Genomic DNA, 23,148 nt, shown 5'->3' on the forward strand with positions numbered 1-23,148 from the left:
ATGTGAGCAGTTCTCTGCTCAAATGCAGCACTCCTCAGGGTTATCACCCTTAAGTCACCACTTGGGTCGTTCTGGAAAACCCTAGACTAACAAACAGTCCAAGTCCACCGGCTAATCTATGACTCCAAACGGGAGATCTTCTGAAGCCACTAACTGCGTAAATTCCGATGTAATCCACCAGGCTGGCGCTTGACTGCCTCCATGTTTCTGCCCTCAGTTCTAGCCACCGTCTCTCATTGTGAGTCTTTCTACCATTTCTAGTCCACACACTGCTCCTTCTGCCTCTTGCCTGAACGGATGTGACAGTTTCCCCAGTTGTCCCCTTCAGTGTGTCCTCCACATCACTAAATGACCACCAACTGGCATTCTTCCACAAGAGTGTCTGTGTCTTTCCCTTCCGACTTTACCACTTCACAATGCATTTAATATGCCACGTCAGAATCATTCCCTAATTGAATATAACATGAAACTCTTCTTCCATGTATACCATACATCTTGTCTTCTCAACTAGATACATTCTTTAATGGCAAAAACTATCTCGTAGGCATTCTTTTAATTAACCAGAACTTTAAACATAGTGTCAGGCAACATGGGCGTTCATAGCAAGAAGCCAGGGTTAAATGAGATTCTGAGCAAGTTCTAACCCAAACCAAACCCACTGCCGTTGAGCTGATTCTGATTCGGAGTGATCCCACATAGGGTTTTTGACAGTCAATCTTTACAGGAGCAGTCTCATCTTTCTCCTATGGAGAAGCTCGTGGGTTTGAACCACAGACCTCTTAGTTAGCAGCCCACCACAGTGCTACCAGGTCTCCTTCAGCAAGTACCTGGGGTAAGATAAATGACCAATGGTGGAAGAAAATGCATCTAATAAACAATTGACTACATACATCCCCACTACAAATAATTTATATATCACCTTCTTATAGTTCGAGAAATGCTTTAAACCAGTTCTTTTTGCCTTTCTTTAGTATTTTAGAATGGGAAAAGATTTGTAGCTGTACTGTGAAGTAAAACTAGAGCAGCCACAAATACTAATGAACTGTTTACTGTTTTTCAGCTAAACAAATTAGCCTTTAAAGGGAGTTCTGTCTGCTGAAGGTATCATACACTAAATATATAAAGATAAGCTACTGCTTATTAATTTTGAGGATGAACTTGGGTTGAATAAGGGAAGCAACGCAGGTGTACCCTTAAAAAGACCTATTTAATCCACGGCCTTTGCTATTTATAAGCATGCTTCAAAAAATTCATGGAAAATGGAATTACCAGTAAAAGGTAATGAAATTTCCCCCCAATTTTTTTGAAGCCTCTAGTCCTACCCTTTCAAAGGGCTAGCAGATTAGAATCGGATTTATATATTGCTCAGAAATAAGCCAACACTACTTCTGGTTGTTCCTTGCCCCGAGCAGTCCAAACACAAGATAAAAAAGCTTATTCACGACAGTTGTGATTTGGTCCTTCTTAGTTCTAAGTCAACAATGGGGAGTTCTTGACATTCAACATTACCTGAGCAACTAGGTGGGAGTAAAATGCATGGTTCCAGCCAGATGGGAGCTGACATTTCGAGTAGAGACCAGGATCAGCTCTAGCCTAGAAGCTTTGTGCGCTTTATCATCTAAGCAAATGGCTCGGTGACTGCCACATATTTGGCCTTACCTTGATAGAATGAAGACTGCAAATATTTTACCTTTCTGCTAAAGACAGCTTATCACTCAACCCAACAACTAAATCCTGGTGTACCAGTCCCCTCCCAAACTGGCTACTCAGGACAGACCCCAAAACATTTTCTGCCTTCGTAGCCTCCCAACTCTTAAGTTAGCTTTAGCTGACTAAGTCTTACAGTGAACAACCGGCAAGGTACAAAGAGGGCAGAGGAAGTAACGGACCTGTACCTGCTGTGGAGCTGTTTGGCTCTGACCACAGAGGCAAACACAGAGAAGAACCATTGGTTCAAACGGTGTGTATTATGGTTTCATGGCATCCTGACCTTCATCCACCCTCCTCCTGAACTGATCTTGGTTCTGAGTCACCTCAGTTTTGTATCTTGAGATGTTTTGTGCTGGCTGGCTCACTGGCCACCTTATCCTACCTTGGACCCCTTTACTCTGGCCCCTGATGTATTGTTTGCTGAAACCTGAACCCTTTACTCAATCTGCTTGTCTTATGTCAAGCTTTCCTCATGCCATCTCCTGGCCCTGGCACTCAGTGGTTGGGCCTGGCCCAGAAATGGAGAGCTCCCTGGCAGGAGCTTAAAGGGCCTGGCCATCCCTGAGGGGCACTTTTGTCTTTCTCTCTTGGGTGGTACCTGGAGATGCAGCTCCTCTTCCTGGAACGTCTTCTCCAGTTGCTCCACTCTTGCTTGCTGCTGGGCCTGTTCTTCATCAAGCTGGGCCTCTAAGTCCTGTAGTTCCTGCTCCATTTCCACAATTTTTTTGGAGCACCCTTTTTGGTTCTGTTTTTTCACATTCAGAACAGCAACCTGCTTTTCCTGCATCTGTGTTTTCAGCATCACAATCCTAGACATGGTTGCCTTAAACATCTCTAAGTTGCTCTGACATAAAGACGGGCTGGAGGCATTCTGATTCTTATGAGGAATCTCTACATCGTTTGGGGGGGCAGGGTAAATACGAGCCCCTGCTGTCTTCGCACTGGTCTCAGGAGAAGTCAACTTAGGAGCCAAAATCTCAGGAGACTGACTGGTGACTTCACCATTCTCATGGGATGTCACCGACTGACCACGTTCACAAGACATTTTATTCACTCTGGATTTCGAATCTGAGGGACCTTCGGCTCCAGAACCATCTATCTCATCCAAACTAAACTTCCTTTTAGTTCTCAGGCCTTTATTTTTTTCCATCATCTGATCACACTTAGTGGCAAGACATGGATATAACCTAACCCATTCTTCTTCAGTAACTTCATATTCATATTCTGCGTTCTCCTTATTCTCCAAAGGTACCCCAAGCTGAATGAAGTCTCCCTTCTGGATGGCATAGACCTTTAAAGGTTGCAGGCGTTCTCTGTTCAGCCAAACACCATTCAGACTCTGGGGAGAGGAAAAGAGAGACAAAATAAGCCTCATGATTTTCCTCCTCTTAATGGAATTTCTCTCTTGCTGCCGCAAAATCTTCTGCTTTTTCAGAAGGAAACCCCTTGAGAACAAATAGAAAAGAAGGATCCATAAACCACTATCCTTAGGAACAATATTCTTCAATAAGTACTTTGGCTTTTCACCAATAATTCTCCACAGAGAATTGCCTATGTAATAGGCTGGAATCACCTCATTGTGGGTGGATAAATTACTCAAATAAATACGACAGTACAACAAATAGCTCCTCCTAACGGTCTGAACGGGGAAGAATGGCTCAAGCCTGAGAACCTGCATCTAATAATAAAGTTAATGAGGCAAGTTTGGCCCGGATAATATTTAAGTTCTAGTCCTGATATGCCCCTAGAACACAATGTTAAATGAGCAATGTACTTACTTATATGTAAGTCAATAAAGAGAACACCAATACCTTGTACTGGTGTCAAAGTATCGATGGGATCTGACCAAATGTGGTAGTTACATAATCTATTGTCAATTTGAGACTTATGAATCAAGAGGTAGAATTTGGCCTGTCAATCAGATCGCAGCTTGATGATCTCATTTGGAGGTGCTAATGAGATATAGCTCCATGGAGGCGGGACCCATGCTCACTCCCTGGGAGACATTGCAGCTGACAAGACACATAAAGCTATGCTAGTGTCCTGAGCTGGAGGAGCCACGTGGAAACTCGTGCCAGTGCTGAGATGCCTCTACTGCCACTGTATCCACAAGATTTCCCACCCACTGGCCTGTGATCTTCCTGCATTAGGCATCACTGCATGTGTTTCGTGAGTCTGAAGAGGACTTTATAGATTGGTATGGGACACATGGGTTAATATCGGACTTATGGGCTTGATCTGAACTAGGCTGAGATGTTTTCTCAACATTCAATTGCTCGTGTCTATAAAGCTCTTATACACATGCGTGTTTATGAATTTGTTTCTCTAGCCGACCCGAACTAACACACCCAATGAACAGCAACGGAGGTCTATGGGCAAGACAGCGTGGTTGTTAAGAGGTAGACCTCTGGAGTCAGACAGACTTGAATGCATAGCCCCACTGCACCACCTAGGGCTTGTTAACTGTTTGGCCTGCGGCAATTTACATAATCTCTCTGTGCTTCAGTCTCATGTATAAAATAGGGCTAGTATGATACCAATCTCAACCTGAGAAAATAGGGGGAGATTAATTTTGCTTGATTCTGAAACAGCAAATGGAGTAAAAAGCAATGAAGAGGGATAGAGCAATGAAAATCTATTTGAAAGCAATTTTAGAGCACAGTGGTCAATTTTAAGATTACACCGAGGAAAAGGGGGAGTCTCAGCAAAAGTTATGTGACATGGGAGGGCACCTAATACCAAGGCACAGACATTTAAGAAAACAATAAAGTAAAGGAAATAATGAGATACGATTACATAAGCAGCTCGTGACTAGGGAGAACAAGAAGTCCCCAGGAGGCTGGGGTAAAGCTTCAGGACATTTGCAGCCCTCACTAGATCCTCTGCATGAACGTCCCTCCCTCTAAAGCCCTTGAGGTCTGGAAAACAAGTTCTCAAAATGTTCTCATTACACTTCATCCTTGGACCCCGCCGCACTTACCCACTCATCACGCCTTGGTGACACCTAGTGGTATAATTTGGACAATAGCCCTGAGTCAGGTCTGTCACAAGGCGGTTGTAAAAAAGGATAAAAATTCCATGGCTGCGTAAGAACAATCAAGTACTTCCCAGGCTATCATCTCAGATATAAATGTTTACATAAATCAAGTTCTGTTCAAATCTTTCTGGATGCTTTCATAATCACCAGCTTGAACAAGCAGTAGCAAAATGGCGCCCAGAGAAATGTTTGTCCAAAGTCCCTTAGCCAACAATGGGAGAAAAGTAGGATCTCTACACCCTCCTATATGTTAATTAGCTCACCTGATACCCAAACTCTGTCCAGTTTTTAAGCGGTTGTTGAAAAGAGTGGAGATTCAAAGCCAAAGGGCAATATTTTCCAGGTGATTTACCTAGACCTGTGGTTCTCAGGCTTGGCTATATAGTAACCTAGCCAAGAAACATAGACGTTTAATGCCCTTCCTTACTTGGGAAGCTTGAAAACAAAAGGCAGTGCCTGAGGAGCCCTGGTGGCACAGTGTTGGGGTGCTAACAACAAGGTCAGCCATTCAAAATTACCAGCCACTCCTCAGGAGAAAGACGAGGCTTTCTATTCCCATAAGAGTTGCAGGCTCAGAAACTCACAGGGGCAGTTCCACCCTGCCCTATAGGGGGCCCTGTGACTCAGAACTGACTCCATGGTAGTGAGTGTAATTTTTGGTTTGGGGACCTTACCTTAGACTAAGTTAACTAGTTTGAGATGGGGCCTATAAAGTCAAGTTCCTATATACTATAATATAGTTAATGACTTAATATGGCTTTTCTAGCCATCATCCTCTATTGTGTGATAAATTAAAACCTCCACACCTGTTATTATAATCCCATTTCACAGTGGATTGTGTTATGCTAATAAAACAGGACTAAGGTGGGATATATTTTGAGTCCCCGCCTTCCTAGAGGGTGTGATTCGTCACCACCTTTTATTTTCATTGGGTTACTATCTGTAGATTGGCTATCATTTTTCATATCTGTGTTGAAGGAAGATCTATCTATCTTTGGGTTTTAAGCTGTTCCCTTAATAGAAAAGCATGAGTTTGAGGTCACAGAACTGCCTAAGACTGGTGGTATAGTCTTAAGCTGGCCTGCCTAAGATGTATAGAAGTTATCAATGTGTCCTCTACCTAACCTTTGAAGTCAGATGACAAAACCACACCTCTACCAAAGTCTTGGTGTAGACAAGAAGCCAACTTTGTGACCTCCCACTTGCTGAGCATGCACAGAAGACCAGTGCTGAGTCATTAGGTGACAAATATCAACTGGACACAATTACTGCTCTAGGAAATCCGCTGGACCCACCTTGTACCCATCAAGTACCCATCTTGACCTGTGCGGAACAACTTGGAAAAAGTTCACTCTCATGATCTGGATTCTGCATCTGGCTTGTTTATGCCTAATCTCTGATTCTTTGGATCTGAGATGATTTATCAATTTCCACAAGCTTGTGAGCCAATAGCGTCAATTTAGTGAGAATGAAGAGGATCCTCCAGACGGAGGTCTGATTGTCAGATTTGGGGCTTGCCAGCCTTCACAACCATGTGAGCCATTTCCTTATTGGTTCTGGAGTTCTGGCTGAACCATTGCAGCTAATTATAGAACCCTGAGATAGGAGGGAATATGCTAAAGGGAAGGTGATGAATGGTAATAAGGATAATGGAGTGGCACAGCACTTTGGAAAAGTTGGTCATTTGGGACCCGTCTAGTAATAAGCGTTCTTTAAAAATAGTTTTCCATGTTTAAGTACGCGTAAGTTGTCTAAGCGTCTCAAGACAGAACGCTCCTTTGTAGTTAGCCCTTTCCTATCTTCAGGAACAAAAGACTTCTCTGTCTTTGATCCTGCATCCTGCTTTCATAGCATGATACCTTGGAGATTCATTCGTATTGTTTCGTGACTCTTTATTGCTGAGTAGTATTTTAAGGTATGAGTGTACCTCAGTTTGTTTATCCATGTCCAGTTTATTAGGTTTGCTAGTTTTTGGTGATGATGAGTTAAAGCACTATAGACATTCATGGACAGATTTTTGTATGAATTTGTTGTCTTATATGTTTGGTAAATGCCTAGATACTAGAGTAAGTCCATATTTAACTTTAAGAAATGATCAAACTGTTTTTCAAAGTGTTGGTACCATTTTATATTCCCACCTGTAATGTAACAGAGTTCCAGTTGCCCTATGTACTAATTAACCCGATACTGCTTTAGTTTAGCCATTCTAACAGGTGTTTTAAGGAGCCCTGGAGGTACAGTGGGTTGAGCACTGTACTAACCACAGGATCAGTAGTTCAAGCTGACCAGCTATTCCACGAGAGAAAGATGACGCTGTCTGCTCTCATGAAGATTTACAGTCTTGAAAACCCTGTGGAGCAGTTTTACGCTGTCACTTAGGTTCACTACAATTTGGAATTGACTCTATAGCAGTGAGAATTGGTGTTTATCAGTCAGTATTTAATTTCAAAATGCTTTAGTAAAGGATAAAACACAAATAGTAAATACACGAATCATAGATGTACAACTACATGAATAATCACAAACTGGACATCCTAGTGTAAGTACCACTAGGTTAAAAACAAACAAACAAATAAACAAACAAACAAAATCCGCATTAGCAGCATTCTAGAAATCCCTATGCCTCCTTCCTGGTATAACATCCCCCACAGTAAGGCGACGACTATCCTTAATATCACACATTACTTTTGCCCGTTTTACACCACCAAAGAAATGGCATCATGTAACATGTATTCTCTTGGGTTTAGTCATTTCATTACAGTACAGTGTTTTGATGTAAGAATATTGTCAGAAATACAGTTTATCTATTACACTGTTGAATGGCATCTGGGTTGTTCCAGATATATGAGGCTAAGTCAAGAGCATTGCTACTTGGACTCACATATGCTACCAGGACTCATAGACGCATGCGTTTATTCCACACAGAAGGTTAAATATGTCTCTGTGGTCAGTGCATGGCTGCACACAAGTTCCCTCAGATATAAAACTGCCTTGATTATTATCTTTTATCACTCACCCACTGTTTTGGGGTCAATTTGACTCATAATGACCCTATAGGACAGAGTGGAACTGTCCCCGTGAGTTTCCGAAACTATCAATCTTTATGGGCGTAGAAAGCCTCATCTTTCTGCCAAACAGTAGATGGTAGTTTTGAACTGGCGACCTTGCAGTTAGCCCAACTCGTAACCTATTAAGCTACTACTAGGGCTTATCTTAGGGTGCCATCAAGAACAATAAAAATAGCAGATACACACACACACACACACAACCGATACTTCTTATGTCATAACAATTTTGAGGTCATGGTTAATACCAAATTTTTAACAAAGCTCAAGTAGATACCTGAAATCACTGTAGCTTTGCAACAATTTTTTTGGGATGCTGCCCCACACAAAACCACCATTTTTATATGGATCAAGCATTTTAAGGAAGGTTGGAAAGACCTTTAAGATAAGCCAAGAGAGGGAAGGCCATCAATTTTGACAAATTGCAGCTGAAGCCCAGACACTGGTGGAAGACCATAGAATTACCACTGCGGCTATAGCTACTGAAGCTAGAGTCTCACATGGTTCAGCATTTTCCATTTTAAGCAAATTCCTGGCCTCAGCAAGCTTTTGGCTCAAAGAGTATCAAAGGCACCAGACAATTCAAAGAGCTGATCTTCCCATCAGTCTTTTAAGCAAGGTTGAAGCCAATGAAGGTGATTTTATGGAATGAATCCTAAGTAGAAATGTGTCTTGATGTTCAAACATGAGCCAAAAGGCAAGGTCTAATTAAACAGTGATTTCCAAGAGGATCTGCTGGGCCAGTTAAATCAAGGCAGAGAGGTCAGTGCAGAAGGTAAATATGGTGATTGCTTTTTGGAATTTCCAAGGGATTGTGACACTTGGGTTTTTTGTGCCAACGTGGCACCTGTAAGAAGATATGGGTGGAGCCTGTCAATCAGGTCACAGCTTGATGACCTCATTGGAGGTGCCACCGTGATAAATGGCTCTCTGGAAGCGGGCCACTCTCTCTCTGCCTTTCCTGTTGAGGAGCCACACAGAGACCTGCGTGAGTCCTGTGATGCAGCCACCATCATGGGATCTACACAACTCTGCCCCTACCTGCCTGTGATATCCCTGCATTCGACACCATTGCATGTGGTTGTGAGTCTAAAGAGGAACTTATGAACTTGAGATGGGCTGGGATGTTTTCCTGTTACACGATTACTTCTTCATATAAAGCTCTTTTTAACACATATGTGGGTGACACTGAATTTGTTTCTCTAGTTTCTCTAACACATTATGGCACCTTGGGAGTGAGGTATCAGAGAAACAAATCACGAAGATGGAGAGTTGGTGCTTGCCTGACCTCGGCCTTAGGGTAGTTTTTCCTCTTCTTTGGCTAGCCAGAGGTCAGATAGGCACACACTGTCTACTCAATTGTTTTCTGGAAAGAATATAGGAAGTTAAAGTTTTGATTCTTTTCTTTGGTTGTTGTCTTTGATTGTTCCTGTTTGAAATGGCAAAAATGAATGTGATAAATGTAAATTTAGAGCTCCAGGGGCAAAATGGTCCCTTGAACTCTGAGACCATGCTGCATAATCAAAATGGCTGACAGAAGGCCTCGTCCTGGCTTGATGCAGCCAAAGACCCAAGGCCATAATGCATATGAATGGGATAGTTCAGATAAGAAAGGATTGAATTTGACTGTTTCAAGAATGTGTTGAGGGTCTGACACTAGTAGGTTTATACTGATTTGTTTTGTTTTGAATCGTTTTATTAGGGGCTCATACAACTCTTATCACAATCCATACATACATCAATTGCGTAGAGCATATTTGTACATTCATTGCCCTCATTGTTCTCAAAACATTTGCTCTCCACTTAAGCCCCTGGCATCAGCTCATTTTCCCCCCTCCCTCCCCGCTCCCCTTTCATCATGAACCCTTGATAATTTATAAATTATTATTTTGTCATATCTTGCCCTGTCTGACATGTCCCTTCACCCACTTTTTTGTTTGTTGTCTGTCCCCCAGGGAGGTCACATGTAGATCCTTGTAATCAGTTCCCCCTTTCCAACCCACTCTCCCTCTACGTTCCCAGTATCGCCACTCACACCACTGGTCCTAAAGGGATCGTCCGCCCTGGATTCCCTGTGTTTCCAGTTCCTATCTGTACCAATGTACATCCCCTGGTCTAGCCAGACTTGCAAGGTAGAATTCGGATCATGATAGTGGGGGTGGGGTGGGGTGGAGAGGGTGGAAGCATTTAGGAACTAGAGGAAAGTTGCTACATCACACCCTGACTGGGTCATCTCCTCCCCAGCCCCCTCTGCAAGGGGATCTCCAGTGGCCTACAAATGGGCTTTGGGTCTCCACTCCGCACTTCATTCACTATGGTAGGATTTTTTCGTTCTGATGATGCCTTATACCTGATCCCTTCAACACCTCGTGATCGCATAGGCTGGTGTGTTTCTTCCATGTGGGCTTTGTTGCTTCTGAGCTAGATGGCCGCTTGCTTACCTTCAAGCCTTTAAGACCCCAGATGCTATACCTTTCGATAGCCGGGCACCATCAGCTTTCTTCACCACATTTGCTTATGCACCCATTTGTTTTCAGCAATCATATCATGGAGATGAGCATACAATGATATGATTTTTTGTTCTTTGATGCCTGATAACTGATCCCTTCAGCACCTTGTGATCATACAGGCTGGTGTGTTCTTCCATGAGGGCTTTGTTGCTTCTGAGCTGATTTGTTCTATCTACTGTTATTAATATAAGGTGTGATAGAAATGATTATTGGGAAGTATGAAATAAAGTGTGTAAGCCCACTGCCTTCAGAAATTAAATTGGATCTTTAAATGGGTACAGGACACACCTACAAAGAATGCTCTGAAAAGATAAGCCCCACCCAGTGCTTTCAGTGCTCAGCACATTTGCATTTGAAAAGGCTTGTTGAGAGAGCTGCTGACAGACTGAAGAAGGAGCTCTATGGATTTTTGAATTTTGAACTAATGGTTTGTTCTCAAAGCTGGAAAAAATTTGGAGCCATAAAGAAATTCTCCTAAGACTGAAAGTTAAAGGGAGCCTGTGGACAGTCTGAAAAGCTTGCTAGGTAACCACCTGGATCCACTTGTTGAATGGAAGTGGGAGATGTGCAGCAATACAGAGACAGGTGAAGTCTGCCCATTGACACCCTGGAGCTGGTTCACAGCAAAGAGACAAGAGAGATGAAAGGAGAGACAAGAGCGGGTTGGCCAAGAGTTTGGGAAACCTGGGCCTATAGTGTGACTTAGCTCAAGGGGGATAGGGTTGTTGAGAATTTGTGAAGGGCCCTGTGGTCAAAAGACAAGGAGGCCAATGGGAACCCTGATAAGGCTAAGCGAGGTGGTTTGCACTGAGTTGACCAGAACCCAACCAGATGGAAGAGGAGATTTTTGAGAATTGTGAATTGGTGCATATTGCTGCTGACTTTATGGACAGCCTGTCCTGATTTGAATTTGCTTACGGATGTGGACTCACAAGGTTCCAACTGGAATGAAGATTCTCCGCATCAAAGAGCATGCTTGTCTCCTCAGAGCACTGGGTTGATATAGAAACTGGATACCCAAAATGGGGGATGTAAAGGCATTAAGTGGCTGGCTTACAAACGTTCGTGGGTAGGGGAATATTTTGACAGCATTATGGTGTAGGTGTTCACTTAACTGCAATTGTTAGGCATAGAATATTTTTGTTTTGTTCACTTACAGAATATTATGTTTAAATGAGGGTGGCACATTTTCAGTTGTATGCATTTTAGTTTTATCCTGTTACGCACAAATATGATTTCATAATTGTCTTTGTTTCAAAAAGTATATATGGCTAAAGAATTGTGTATCAGTGCCAAGTTGGCAAGGAGTAGACTGTGATAGTTTAAGTTTTTTGTGCCAACACGGCACCTGTAAGAAGATACTGGTGGAGCTTAGTCTGTTAATCAGATCGCAGCTTGATGACCTCATTTGTTGGTGTCACTGAGATAAATGGCTTTTTAACACAGGGGTCATCTTTAATGGCTCCAAAACACAGGGGTCATCTTGATCAATTTCTCAAAGGGCATAGGACAATCTCATGGGGGTTTATTAGGAAATAAATAAACCTGCTCTACCTCACAACAATGCACATATTCAAACTTCTAGGAAGTGCTGTTGTAAAAGAATTTAATAGGGACCTTTACCCTCTGCACCCTCCAGCCGTGATCTTGGCCATTCAGATTTCTTTTTGCTCTCCAATTTCAATGAACATTGAAAAGGAATGTGAGTTGAGTCTCTTGAGGATGATAAAATAGCCATTTTGATGTGGTATCAATTACGGAGTACAGAATGAGAGATGGGTTAGAAACGAAAGCTAGGCCTTAAGAAACGTACAGACCTTTGCTGGACCTGGCGATAAGGACCACAGTCTCGGGGGCACCACAGTCAGTTGGTGTAACACAGCTCACAAAGACAGTGCTCGACCTTCTAATCTGCTGAGTGGTGACTGAGGTCTTAAAAGCTCATGAGCAGACATTTAAAGTGTATCTATTGTCTCTCCCCACCCACAGAAAGAAATAATGAGGACAATTAAGAGATAAGTGGAAGTAAAACCTAATGAATCATATAAATGAACTTCGGTCTCCATAGCCCTGAGACCAGAACTACTACTACTGGCTACTACTACCAACTGCCCTGAAAAGGATTACATTAGAACAGCGGTTCTCAACCTCTGGGTTGCAACCCCTTTCACAGAGATCACTTGATTCATCACAGTAGCAAAATTAGTTATGAGTAGCAATCAAAATAATTTTATGATTGGGGGGGGGGGGTTCACCACAATATGAGGAACTGTATTAAAGGGTCCCAGCATTAGGAAGGTTGAGAGCCAATGCATTTGAAGGTTCTGGATAGAGTAGGAAAAATATGTATAAAGAACTCAAAATCATAAAAAGAGACCAAGTTCACTGGTTTGGCAGGAGCCACCCCTCCACCCCACACCCTCCCATCCATACTATCCTCTACAATAGAATAATCAGCCATCTAAGATCAAAGGGGCAGCATTTGCCAAAGGACAAAGTTCAGAAGGTTGTGAAACAAGAACTGCAAACAGGAAAGACAGGGAGAAAAGATTGATGGTAGTACACTGAGAATTTAAATGGGTGAGTTGAAACAAAATGTGTATGGTTTGTTGAATGTAAAACTATGATTTAGTCTGTAAACCTTCACCTAATTCACAACTGAAAAAAATGAAAGCATTATGCTAAATGAAAGAAAATTCATTTAAAAAAATTTTTAAAGAAAATTCCTAAGGCTGCATACTAAATGCTTCCTCTGACCCCCACTATCATGATCCTAATTCTACCTTACAAATCTGGCTGGACCAGAGGGTGTACACTGGTACAGATAGCAACTGGAAACACAGGGAATCCAGGATGGATGATCCCTTCAGGACCAGTGGTGCGAGTGGCGATACTGGGAGGGTGGAGGGAAGGTGGAGGGAGGGTGGGGTGGAAAGGGGAAACTGATTACAAGGATCTACATGTGACCTCCTCCCTGGGGGACAGACAACAAACAAAATAGTGGGTGAAGGGACATGTCAGACAGGGCAAGATATGACAAAATAATAATTTATAAATTAGCAAGGGTTCATGATGAAAGGGGAGCAGGGAGGGAGGGGGAAAAATGAGTAGCTGATGCCAGGGGCTTACGTGGAGAGCAAATGTTTTGAGAACAATGAGGGCAATGAATGTACAAATGTGCTTTACACAATTGATGTATGTATGGATTGTGATAAGAGTTGTATGAGCCCTCAATAAAATGATTAAAAATAATAATATTTTAAAAAATTTTAAATAGAAAATAAAAAACTCTAGAAACCAAAGCCAGAGCAGCAGTTACTGAGGGTTTGGAGTCGAGGAGGGTTTATAAAAGGATGTGAGGAAACTGATTGTGGTGATGACTTTTTAATTCTTATTGATGTGATTGGGCTATTGAGTTGTATGATATGTGAATTATACACCAATAAAACTACTAGGGGGGAAAAGGGTATGAGGAAACTTTTGTGGGGGAGGAAAATAGCCTGCAAGTATTTGTCAAAAGTTTAATGATATTCACCTAAAATGGGTAAAATTTCCTCTATATCAAATCTGTCTCAACAAACCTGACTTTGAAACCTGACTTTACTTCTATAAATAAGCAGAGATCACAGAAGGTGATTTCTCATTTTATTTTGTATTTACAATGTAAATCATTTGCTTTTTGATTGGGGAAAAAATTGTAATTGCTACATAGTTGATTGAACACTTCAAAACAGTAAATGAGTTTACAGGGGGGGAAAAATATAGTCTTTAATAAATAAATAAAGGCATAGACCTAGATGGAGGATATGCTGAGAAATAAGTTTTACATTTTAATACTTTTTTTGTGTGTGTGTGTGTGTGCGCGTGTGTGTATAAGAAAGAGCTTTATAGACAAGAGCAATTCAATATTGAGAAAATTGAATATTGAATATTGAGAAACCAGGCTAGTCCAGATCAAGTCCATAAGTCCAATGTTAGTCCATATGTCTGATACCAATCTGTAAAGTCCTCTTCGGATTCATGAAACACAAGCAGTGATGCCAAATTCAGGAAGATCACAGGCCAGTGGGTGGGAAGCCTTGTGGATACAGTGGTGTTGTAAGCATCTCAGCGCTGGAAGCGGTCTCCCTGCAGTTCCTTCAGCTCTGAAACTCTGACTGCCTCAGGGTAGCTTCATGTGGCTTGTCAGTAGAGTGAACCTTGTCAGTACTGAGTCTCCAAGGGAGTGAGCAGAGAGGGAGGAGGAAATACAAGAGTTCCCAGAATCCTCAGGAGAAGGCCCTGCCAACACAGAGACCTCATTGGCTACATCCTGATTGACAGTCTAGATTCCGCCCCTACACTCTTAATCCACAAACTGACACCAGATTATGTAACTACCACAGCGCCATTTTCACAGGAAAAATAACAATACTGCTGGTGTCATTTATATTATTAAGGAAGGACAAAAGGGAACATTTCTTAAACTCTACTGAGCCTGTGAGTGATGGCCATGCAATGTGGCAAAGATGAATGCTTCATGCGGAAGGGATGTTTCCATCAGAGAGTGAGCAACTTCAATTTGGCCATGGAAGTCACCTTCAAAAGGAACTCAGATTGCCATATTTTTGCTCAGCCCCGCTTGGTGATCCACGTGGAGGGGGAGCCATTTTAATACTTTTGTTTAATAAACGTTTCTATAACTTTATAGCAATAGTCTTTTACTTACCCTCATATGAGCCACCTTTTGTTTGTCCATTCATCGACTGATGGACACTTAGGATTTTCCTGAATTTATTATTTTTAAGCTGATTTAAAACCCAAATTTACTTTGTCAGAACGGGACATCTATCCTTAAGCTCAGAGGAGACCTAGTGATGTTGTAGTTAAAGTGCTTGGCTGCTAACTGAAGAGTTGGCGGCGTCAATGCCCCAACCACTCTGCCAGGGAGCGCTGTGGCCGGCTGCAGCTTCTGTAAAGGATGACAGTCCTGGGGCCCTAATGCTTTTGTCTTCCTCTGTCCTAGAAGGTCACTAGGAACCGGAACCACTTGATGGCAATGGGCAGAGGTAGTCGGTACACTTGATCTCTCAATTTATGGCCATCTCGGCAGATGAGAAATCATTCTACGATAAGGGAACATATATGAATCTTGAATTATTCAAAGTATCTACTTCTTGAAAGAGAGTTGGCATGTGGCCATAACCACAGTATCCTGTGCTGAAACTCAAGTCTCTAATCAATGGAAGAGGGCAGTCTAGGCATCATGCCAAGAAGCAGCAGGCAGAAAGAAAGGGAACATCTGTTAAGGGGAAAAGAAAAAATATTTAAGGTGGTGGGGTAAGTGGCTTTATACAAACATGAATGCAAACACTGTCATCAAGTGAAGCCGCGTCCCTAATTTTAATATTAAATAACATTCTTGCCTTATTTTAAAAAGAAAAGAATAGCTGTTGTATCAAAACACTGGAGTCATAGTTTCTCTCAAATATCAGAATTACAGCTAAAAGGCTTAACCAAATGTACAGAACAAGATGCGGAGGAGTCAGGAACCTCTCTCTCCTCTACATTATCTAACTGTGGCATAAAATGGATTCACATGGTAAAACCTAGAAGATTACAAAGTGAACACTGTACTGTTAACTCCAGGGCACAACATGATCTTAGTTGGGAAAGCTGCCGCTATGCCCCTGGCCTGACATTCAAAGAACACAGAAATCAGTCAGCTAGTTGCTTCTCAAACCCTCAAAATCTGCTAATCCCATAAACGGAGCACAGTCATACTGCACATAACCAAGGGAAGCAGCAGCAGAGAACTAGCCTTTAGAACACTCTAAAACCCTGTTCCTCAGATTGCCTGCTCTGAAAAAACCCTTTCCAACAGTGCTCCAATCTAAGCTATTGCATGGGCTTTCAAAGCTTGCAGCTTTTGAATTAATAAACCTGCAACATATTTTCTATAACAACAAAAACCTTGCAGCTATATCTTAAGTATGAGGATAACTTTAAAAAGATAGCTGCTAGGTTCTAGCTTATACAAGCTTGGGTTTACTTCTTTTTTATTCCCCCTTACTCTTTCTTTTTATTTATTTATTTTTAAAAATTATTTTATTGGGGGCTTGTACAATTCTCATCACAATCCATACATCCATCCATTGTGTCAAGCACATATGTACATTTGCTGCCCTCATCATTCTCAAAACATTTGCCCTCCACCTCAGCCCTTAATATCAGTTCCTCATTTCCCCCCTCCCTCATGAACCCTCCATAATTCACAACTTATTATAGTTTTGTCATAAGTTACCCTGTCTGACATCTCCCCCCCGCCCTCTTCTCTGCTGTCCCTCCCCCAGGGAGGAGGCAATACCTAGATTCTTATGATCGGTTCACTTGGGTTTATTTCAAACAACATGCTTAAACATGTCTGTGTGATCGGTGGATGGCTGCAGACAAGTTCTCTCAGTCATCCACTTAACTTAGTCTCCTTGGGGTGATTCCAAAAAAAGGTCTAATCAAATAAAATTCAAATATGATGAAGGGAGAAGTATCAGAGCTAAAATTGTGACCACCCAATTTGTAGAAGGCTATGGAGGGCAGTAGGAGCCAAAACCTCATCTGCAGAGTATCTAATGGGATGAAGTCACTGGCAGATGCCCTCTAGCCACCGGCCAGGGCCTGGAACAGCCTTCCTCAAACAGAGAGCACGGTCACCTTGGTGATGCTGGATCAAACTTGATAAACGGTCAGTTGACCTTCCTCTTGACCCAACATGAATGTGTGCTCGAGATAAGTGTCTCCTGTGTTCCATGACACAAAATTCATCCCAGGCTTTAAAAAATACTGATGGTGGTCTTCTCTTTCTTATTCATTATTTGTATTTTTATCTTTATATTATTATTACTTTCTCCTTACCTCTTTATTTCATTTTTGTTTTTTATTGTTTCCTTTGGGCTTTCCAGTTTGTGAAGCACAAAAGGAGTGGATGCACAGAGATAATAACTGCAAGGGTCTACAGAGGAGGCAGAGGTGGAAGATGGGAGACAGGGAGGGTGAGGGGATTTCAGGAGTCAACAATGAATGTGGGAGAAGGGAGGGAGCACTAAAACTAATGGTGATTACACAACTCATTTGTAATACAATTTAACCATAGGGGGAAACAGAAAAGAAAATGTTCTAAAGTCGATTGTGGTGATGATTGTATCATTCCTCTTGATATGATTGAACTACTATTTGGGGATCTCAAATCTTGATAGAGTTCTTCCAAGGACACAACAGAATGATGATCACAGGGGCCTATTATGAAGGCTTTTTTTTTTTTTTAAATGAAAACTACATTGGTGAGGAAAAAGCCAAGAAAGTTTTTTCTATCATAATAATGTGGCTGCACATTCTTAGAGGGTAGCAAGGTCTATCCTATGGGAATTTCATTGAAAACCTTACTCCATCTACCATATAACCCCGATTTTGCCTGGACAGGCTTCTTTTTGTCCCTCAAACTCAAAGATTTAAAAGGGATATTATTTGAGTCCCTTGAGGATGCCAAAACTGCCATTTTGATGTGGTACAATTAAAGAGTACAGAATTTTTTGGAGTAGAGTAAGGGACACTTTTCAGAAGGGCATAGACCTAGATGAGGGAATGTAGAGGAACAGTAACTTTACATTTTATTTTTGTTAAATAAAAAGTTTCTATGATATTACAGCAACTTACCTTCTGTGATCGTTAGATTTTTTTGGTGCCAATATGGCAACTGTAAAAAGTTATGGGTAGAGTTTAGCCTATCAATTAGGTTGCAGTCTGATGACCTCTCTTGGAGAATGGACTGAAACACATAACTCTTGGGAGACTGGTGTCTCTCTCTCTGCCTTGACTTTCCTGCTTGGTGGCCACCTGAGAACCGCTGGAGCCCTGTCGTCTTTTCCAGAGGCCTCGGATCTAAGCGACTTTGTACTCCACCCCCACCCCTGCATTCTGCATCACTGCCTGTGGCTGAGGGACTTATGGATGAGGATCGGACTTATGGACTTGAGTTGTACTGGGCAGGGATGTTTTCCTGGTATATATAATTACTTATTCATATAAAGCTCTCTTTTATACATATATAAGTGTCACTGGATTTTTTTCTCTAGTCGACCTGGCCTAACACAACTTCGTATGCCTAATAATGAGGTTTTTAAAATCATGCACCCCAGATAGCAAATTGCTTATATCCTGTATGGTATTTGACAATAGGTCATAATGGAGCGCTCGACATAAGTGTGAGTCCTGTTCATTCACTCACTAGCCAGTTACACAGATGGACTTGCAAGTCGCCTCTCCACTTAAGGGGTAAAACTATCTCTAAGATTCCCTTCTTAGTGGCAACTTCTATTCTATTTTTAGTGCCTTGCTAAAGGTACTGAACCAATTTACTTAGCATTTACACCCTCTCTTTCAATATAGTGCCAACTCAACCTAATTCTAAAGCAGGAAGAAACATTTTCCAACAACCTGAATCCAGTAGTTTCATGTATGCAAAATGAGGCTGCTAGGCAAGCCTCCCTTCAAACACATATCCTTAAATCCTCCCAAGCAAAGCAATGAAGCTATGTAATATGGTGCCTGAGGACATTTCATGCTTCCTAAACCTTACTGTTTACATTAGAATTTCGCTCACCATAGTCTACACATTCATTATAGTCCCAGTGCTTAAATATCCGCACTTCAGGTACTTCCTAAATGCTGGGCTTTATACACGATTTCACCTCCCTCAGTATATTCATCGTAGAGCAGTAGTTTTCTTTTCTTTTTCTGGTCTCCCTTCACCCACATTTCTGTTATTCATCCCCCTGGGTGGTGGGCTATATTCCAATCTTTTGATGGATTCCCCATCTCCCCCTTCCCTACCTCCCACTCCCACAATCCCCCTACCCTCATGATGTCGCTACTGTTCCTGAGGGCTTTATCTGTCCTGAATTCCATATGCCGAGTGCTCTTAATAGAGTAGTAGTTTTCAAATTTGCTTAAAGAAGGAAAACCCTTAATTCAAATGAAAATTCCCTCAAAACACCAATACATGAAACAGGTTTTTTAAAAAGGGAGATTAAAAGAAGTGAAAAGAGAAATTAGTTAAGCACTGACAAGCTCAGTTCCTCCCACTCCTGCACTGCATCCCCCTACCTCCCGCCCCCTCCCCACCCCACCAAGCAATGTACTTTAGAAACTACAGCAGATTCCCAAGGTCTTTGGATCATTCATTCCATGGAGTGTCTAGGACAGGATCTACAACCCCACTTCAAGTGTTCCCTTCAAAGTAATTCCAACTTAAAAGTCACTAGAAATTATTTGGGATAATTTAATCTCTGGCAGATATAGAAAAGCAATTACCAATGAGGAAGTAGTGGATGACGAAGAAGAAAATGATTCGTCTTTAATGTTTTCAATTATGTACTATGTGTTATCTATTAAAAACAAAAATTTTAAAATGAAATGAAAATCATCAGGCTTCTGGGAATTCCTGTACCTTGTTGTCCATAATTGTCCATTGGTCTTCAGCATTCTGCTTCAAAATACAATGGTTTCGGGAAATCATCAATGGGCAGCTTTTAGAAACCAGTTGGTAGGTGACACCATATCCTCGCCCTATAGTCACCTATAAGATAATCAATACAATAGGCATAATTACCCACCGTGCTTAAAAGAGAGGTCCCTTACAAGCTGGACAACCAACAGCGTGAGCTTAGAAAACCACAGTCCCATGGAACCCAAACAGCTCATCTGCTACCTCTTCTTCCAGCCGCCATGCAGGTACTAGTATAAAGCTTGTGCAAATGAAATTACCCAATAAGGTGTGACAAAAACAGACTGCTGAAAGGATTTAATTATAGAATCTCAGGGCTGATAGACTCGTTATAGGTCATCTGAATGATCTGCTTCTGTTAACCATGAGATTGAGGAATTTACACATAGTTCCATCAACTAGTCTTAAATACGATCAAGAACACAGCCTTTGTACAAGATAGTTCCTCCAATGTTTTAAATGAGTTTTACTTGTGATATTATACACACAGCATAATGAGCTCCTGCTCAACAATTTCTAGACATTCCAATCAGCAACACTGGCTCTATTCTTCACCTTGTGTCCATGCTATTTCTGTTCTAACTGTTCCACTCCCCTTGATCTGAAGTTCCAGCCTCCCAACTTCTCATTATGATTTAGAACAGCTGTTCTCTATTTAAGGTGCTCTGGTTGCACTGTCGGGTTGCTATGATGATAGTGGCTTTGAGCTTTTGGAGTGGGCTATTTGGTTTTATTTAATTAAAAGAATGAAATATTCTGGAGATCTTGGTCTCTCTCTCTCCACCGCCATTGGATCCCATGTTAGTCTGGGGTGACTAGAGAAACAAATCCAGAGACACTCATATGTGTATTAGAAAGAGCTTTTTGTTTTGCTTTGTCTTGTTGTTTTGTGCATATTATTATCTCTGCAGGTCTATCTAGATAAGACAGGCGGGATAAACAAGCTGGAGGAGAAAACAATGGGACCGATGGTTCAGGTGCAGGGGGGACACAAGGGAGCGGGGAAGGCAGGGGAAAGGAAGTCGGCATTAACAAACCCAGGGACAAAGGAATAATAAGTGATCCAAAATAGATGGCAAGGAGGGTATAGGAGGCCTGGTAGGTCTTGATCAAGGGCAATGTAACTGAGAGGAATTACTGAAACCCACATGAAGGCTGAACATGATAGTGGGGCAAGAGGAAAGGAAAAGGAAATAGAGGAAAGAAGTAGGAGGAAAGGGCATTTATAGGGGTCTCAATACAAGCATGTACATATTAAAATATATTTATATATGACAATGAGGAAATAGATCTATGTGCATATATTTATAAGTATAGTATTAAGGTAGCAGATGGACATTGGGCCTCTATTCAAGTACTCCCTCAATGCAAGAACACTTTGTTCTATTAAACTGGCATTCCATGATGCTCACCTTCCCAACATGATCGCTGAAGATAAAGCAGGTACATAAGCAAATGTGGCGAAGAAAGCCAGCTATCAAAAGATATAGCATCTGGGGTCTTTTAGGCTTGAAAGTAAACAAGCAGCCATCTAGCTCAGAAGCAACACAGCTCACATGGAAGAAGCACACCACCCTGTGTGAACATGAGGTGTCAATGGGATCAGGTATCAAAGAACAAAATATCGTATCATTGTGAATGAGTGGGAGTGCGGAGTGGAAACCCAAAGTCCTTCTGTAGGGAACTGGATATCCTCTTACAGAAGGGTTTCGAGGAGAAGAGCCAGTGAGGGTGCTGTATAGCACTGATGAAACATACAACTTTCCTCTATTTTTTTTCCTCTAGTTCTTAAATGCTTCCTCCCCCCACTATCATGATCCCAACTCTACCTTACAAAACCGGCTAGACCAGAGGATGTACACTGGTACAGATAAGAGCTGGAAACACAGGGAATTCAGGACAGATAAACCCCCTCAGGACCAACAATGAGAATAGAGATACCAGAAGGGGAAGAAGAAAGTGAATTGGAAAGGGGGAATCGATCACAATGATCTATATATAACCCCCTCCCTGGGGGACGGATAACAGAAAAGTGGGTAAAGGGAGACATTGTACAGTATAAGACAAAAAAATAATAATTATAAGTTACCAAGGGTTCGGGAGTGGGGGAGGGGAATAAATGAGAAGCTGATACCAAGGGCTCAAGTAGAAAGAAAATGTTTTGAGGATGATGACGGCAACAACTGTACAAATGTGCTCGACACAATGGATGGACGGATGGATTGTGATAAGAGTTGTACGAGCCCCCAGTAAAATGATTCACACACACAAAAAGAAACGTCTGGTCTTGTCTGTAGATGATCTGGGCACTTTGGCATCCATCAAGGGTAAAGTTTGCTTAATTTAAATTTTTTTCAGTCAGAATTATGTAAGCTGAACCAATTAGGTTATCTGCTGTGTTGGTTGTTGTTTATGCTTCTTATAATTAGTCCTCTTCAATTAAGGCATCAATAAGATTAATTTTTTTTCCTAAAAAGTTGATGTGGGTGGTACATCTTCAACTTAAAATGAATTCAAGATTCATTCCTACTTCAAATGAATTATCCAGGTATAAACTGCTGATTTCCTTGTGACACTGTTCCCATATGCTTTTATTAACTCTGGTTCTCAACCTTCCTCATGTCGTGACACTTTAATATAGTTCCTCATGTTGTGATGACCCCCCAACCAGAAAATTACTTTCGTTGCTACTTCATCACTGTCATTTTGCTTGTTATGAATCAGGTGACCCCTGTGAAAGGTTTGACCCCCAAAGGGGTCGTGACCCACAGGTTGAGAACCACTGTATTAAAGGCTCACTGATGCCACCATTCTTCCATCCAAACTTCATCATAAATCTAATGTTGTTCTTGTTTTAATTTTAGCAGAATTCACATTGCTCAGATCAGGGCTCTTTTCAAACTGATGTCTTAACCTTTTTAATGCCTCAGACCAGACACTGTTCAGACATATATAAAAAGTCAGTACAAGTTTGAGTAAAAAAAATGTTTAATCCTTGCATGAGTTTTTCGTGATACACATCTTGTTAATTTTTTAAATTATTTTATTGGGGTTTCAAACAACTCTTATCAAAATCCATCCATCCATTGTGTCGAGCACATTTGTACAGTTGTTGCCATCATCATTCTCAAAACATTTTTTTCTACTTGAGCCCTTGGTAACAGCTCTTCATTTTTTCCCCTCCCTCCCTGCCCCCTTTCTCACAAACCCTTGATAATTTATAAATTATGATGTTTTTTCACGCCTTACACTGTCCGACGTCTCCCTTCACCCACTTTTCTGTTGTCC

General features: G+C 41.6%; 1 protein-coding gene across 1 annotated transcript in view; it reads right to left on the bottom strand.

Moving 5' to 3' along the window:
• The window catches only part of RNF8 (ring finger protein 8), a 72,474-nt gene that overhangs the window by 34,459 nt on the left and 14,867 nt on the right, over positions 1-23,148 (bottom strand). Inside the window, exons 2-3 of the mRNA XM_004710830.2 lie at positions 19,804-19,932; positions 2,309-3,049 (exon numbers count right to left, since the gene is read on the bottom strand). Of these exons, the coding sequence (XP_004710887.2) occupies positions 2,309-3,049; positions 19,804-19,932 (870 nt within the window). The remainder of the gene's footprint in view (positions 1-2,308; positions 3,050-19,803; positions 19,933-23,148) is intronic.

This window comes from Echinops telfairi, unplaced genomic scaffold (assembly GCF_000313985.2).
Source record: "Echinops telfairi isolate 266 unplaced genomic scaffold, ASM31398v2 ScPeMD7_3533;HRSCAF=4204_1, whole genome shotgun sequence".
In the NCBI taxonomy this organism is placed as follows: Eukaryota; Metazoa; Chordata; class Mammalia; order Afrosoricida; family Tenrecidae; genus Echinops; species Echinops telfairi.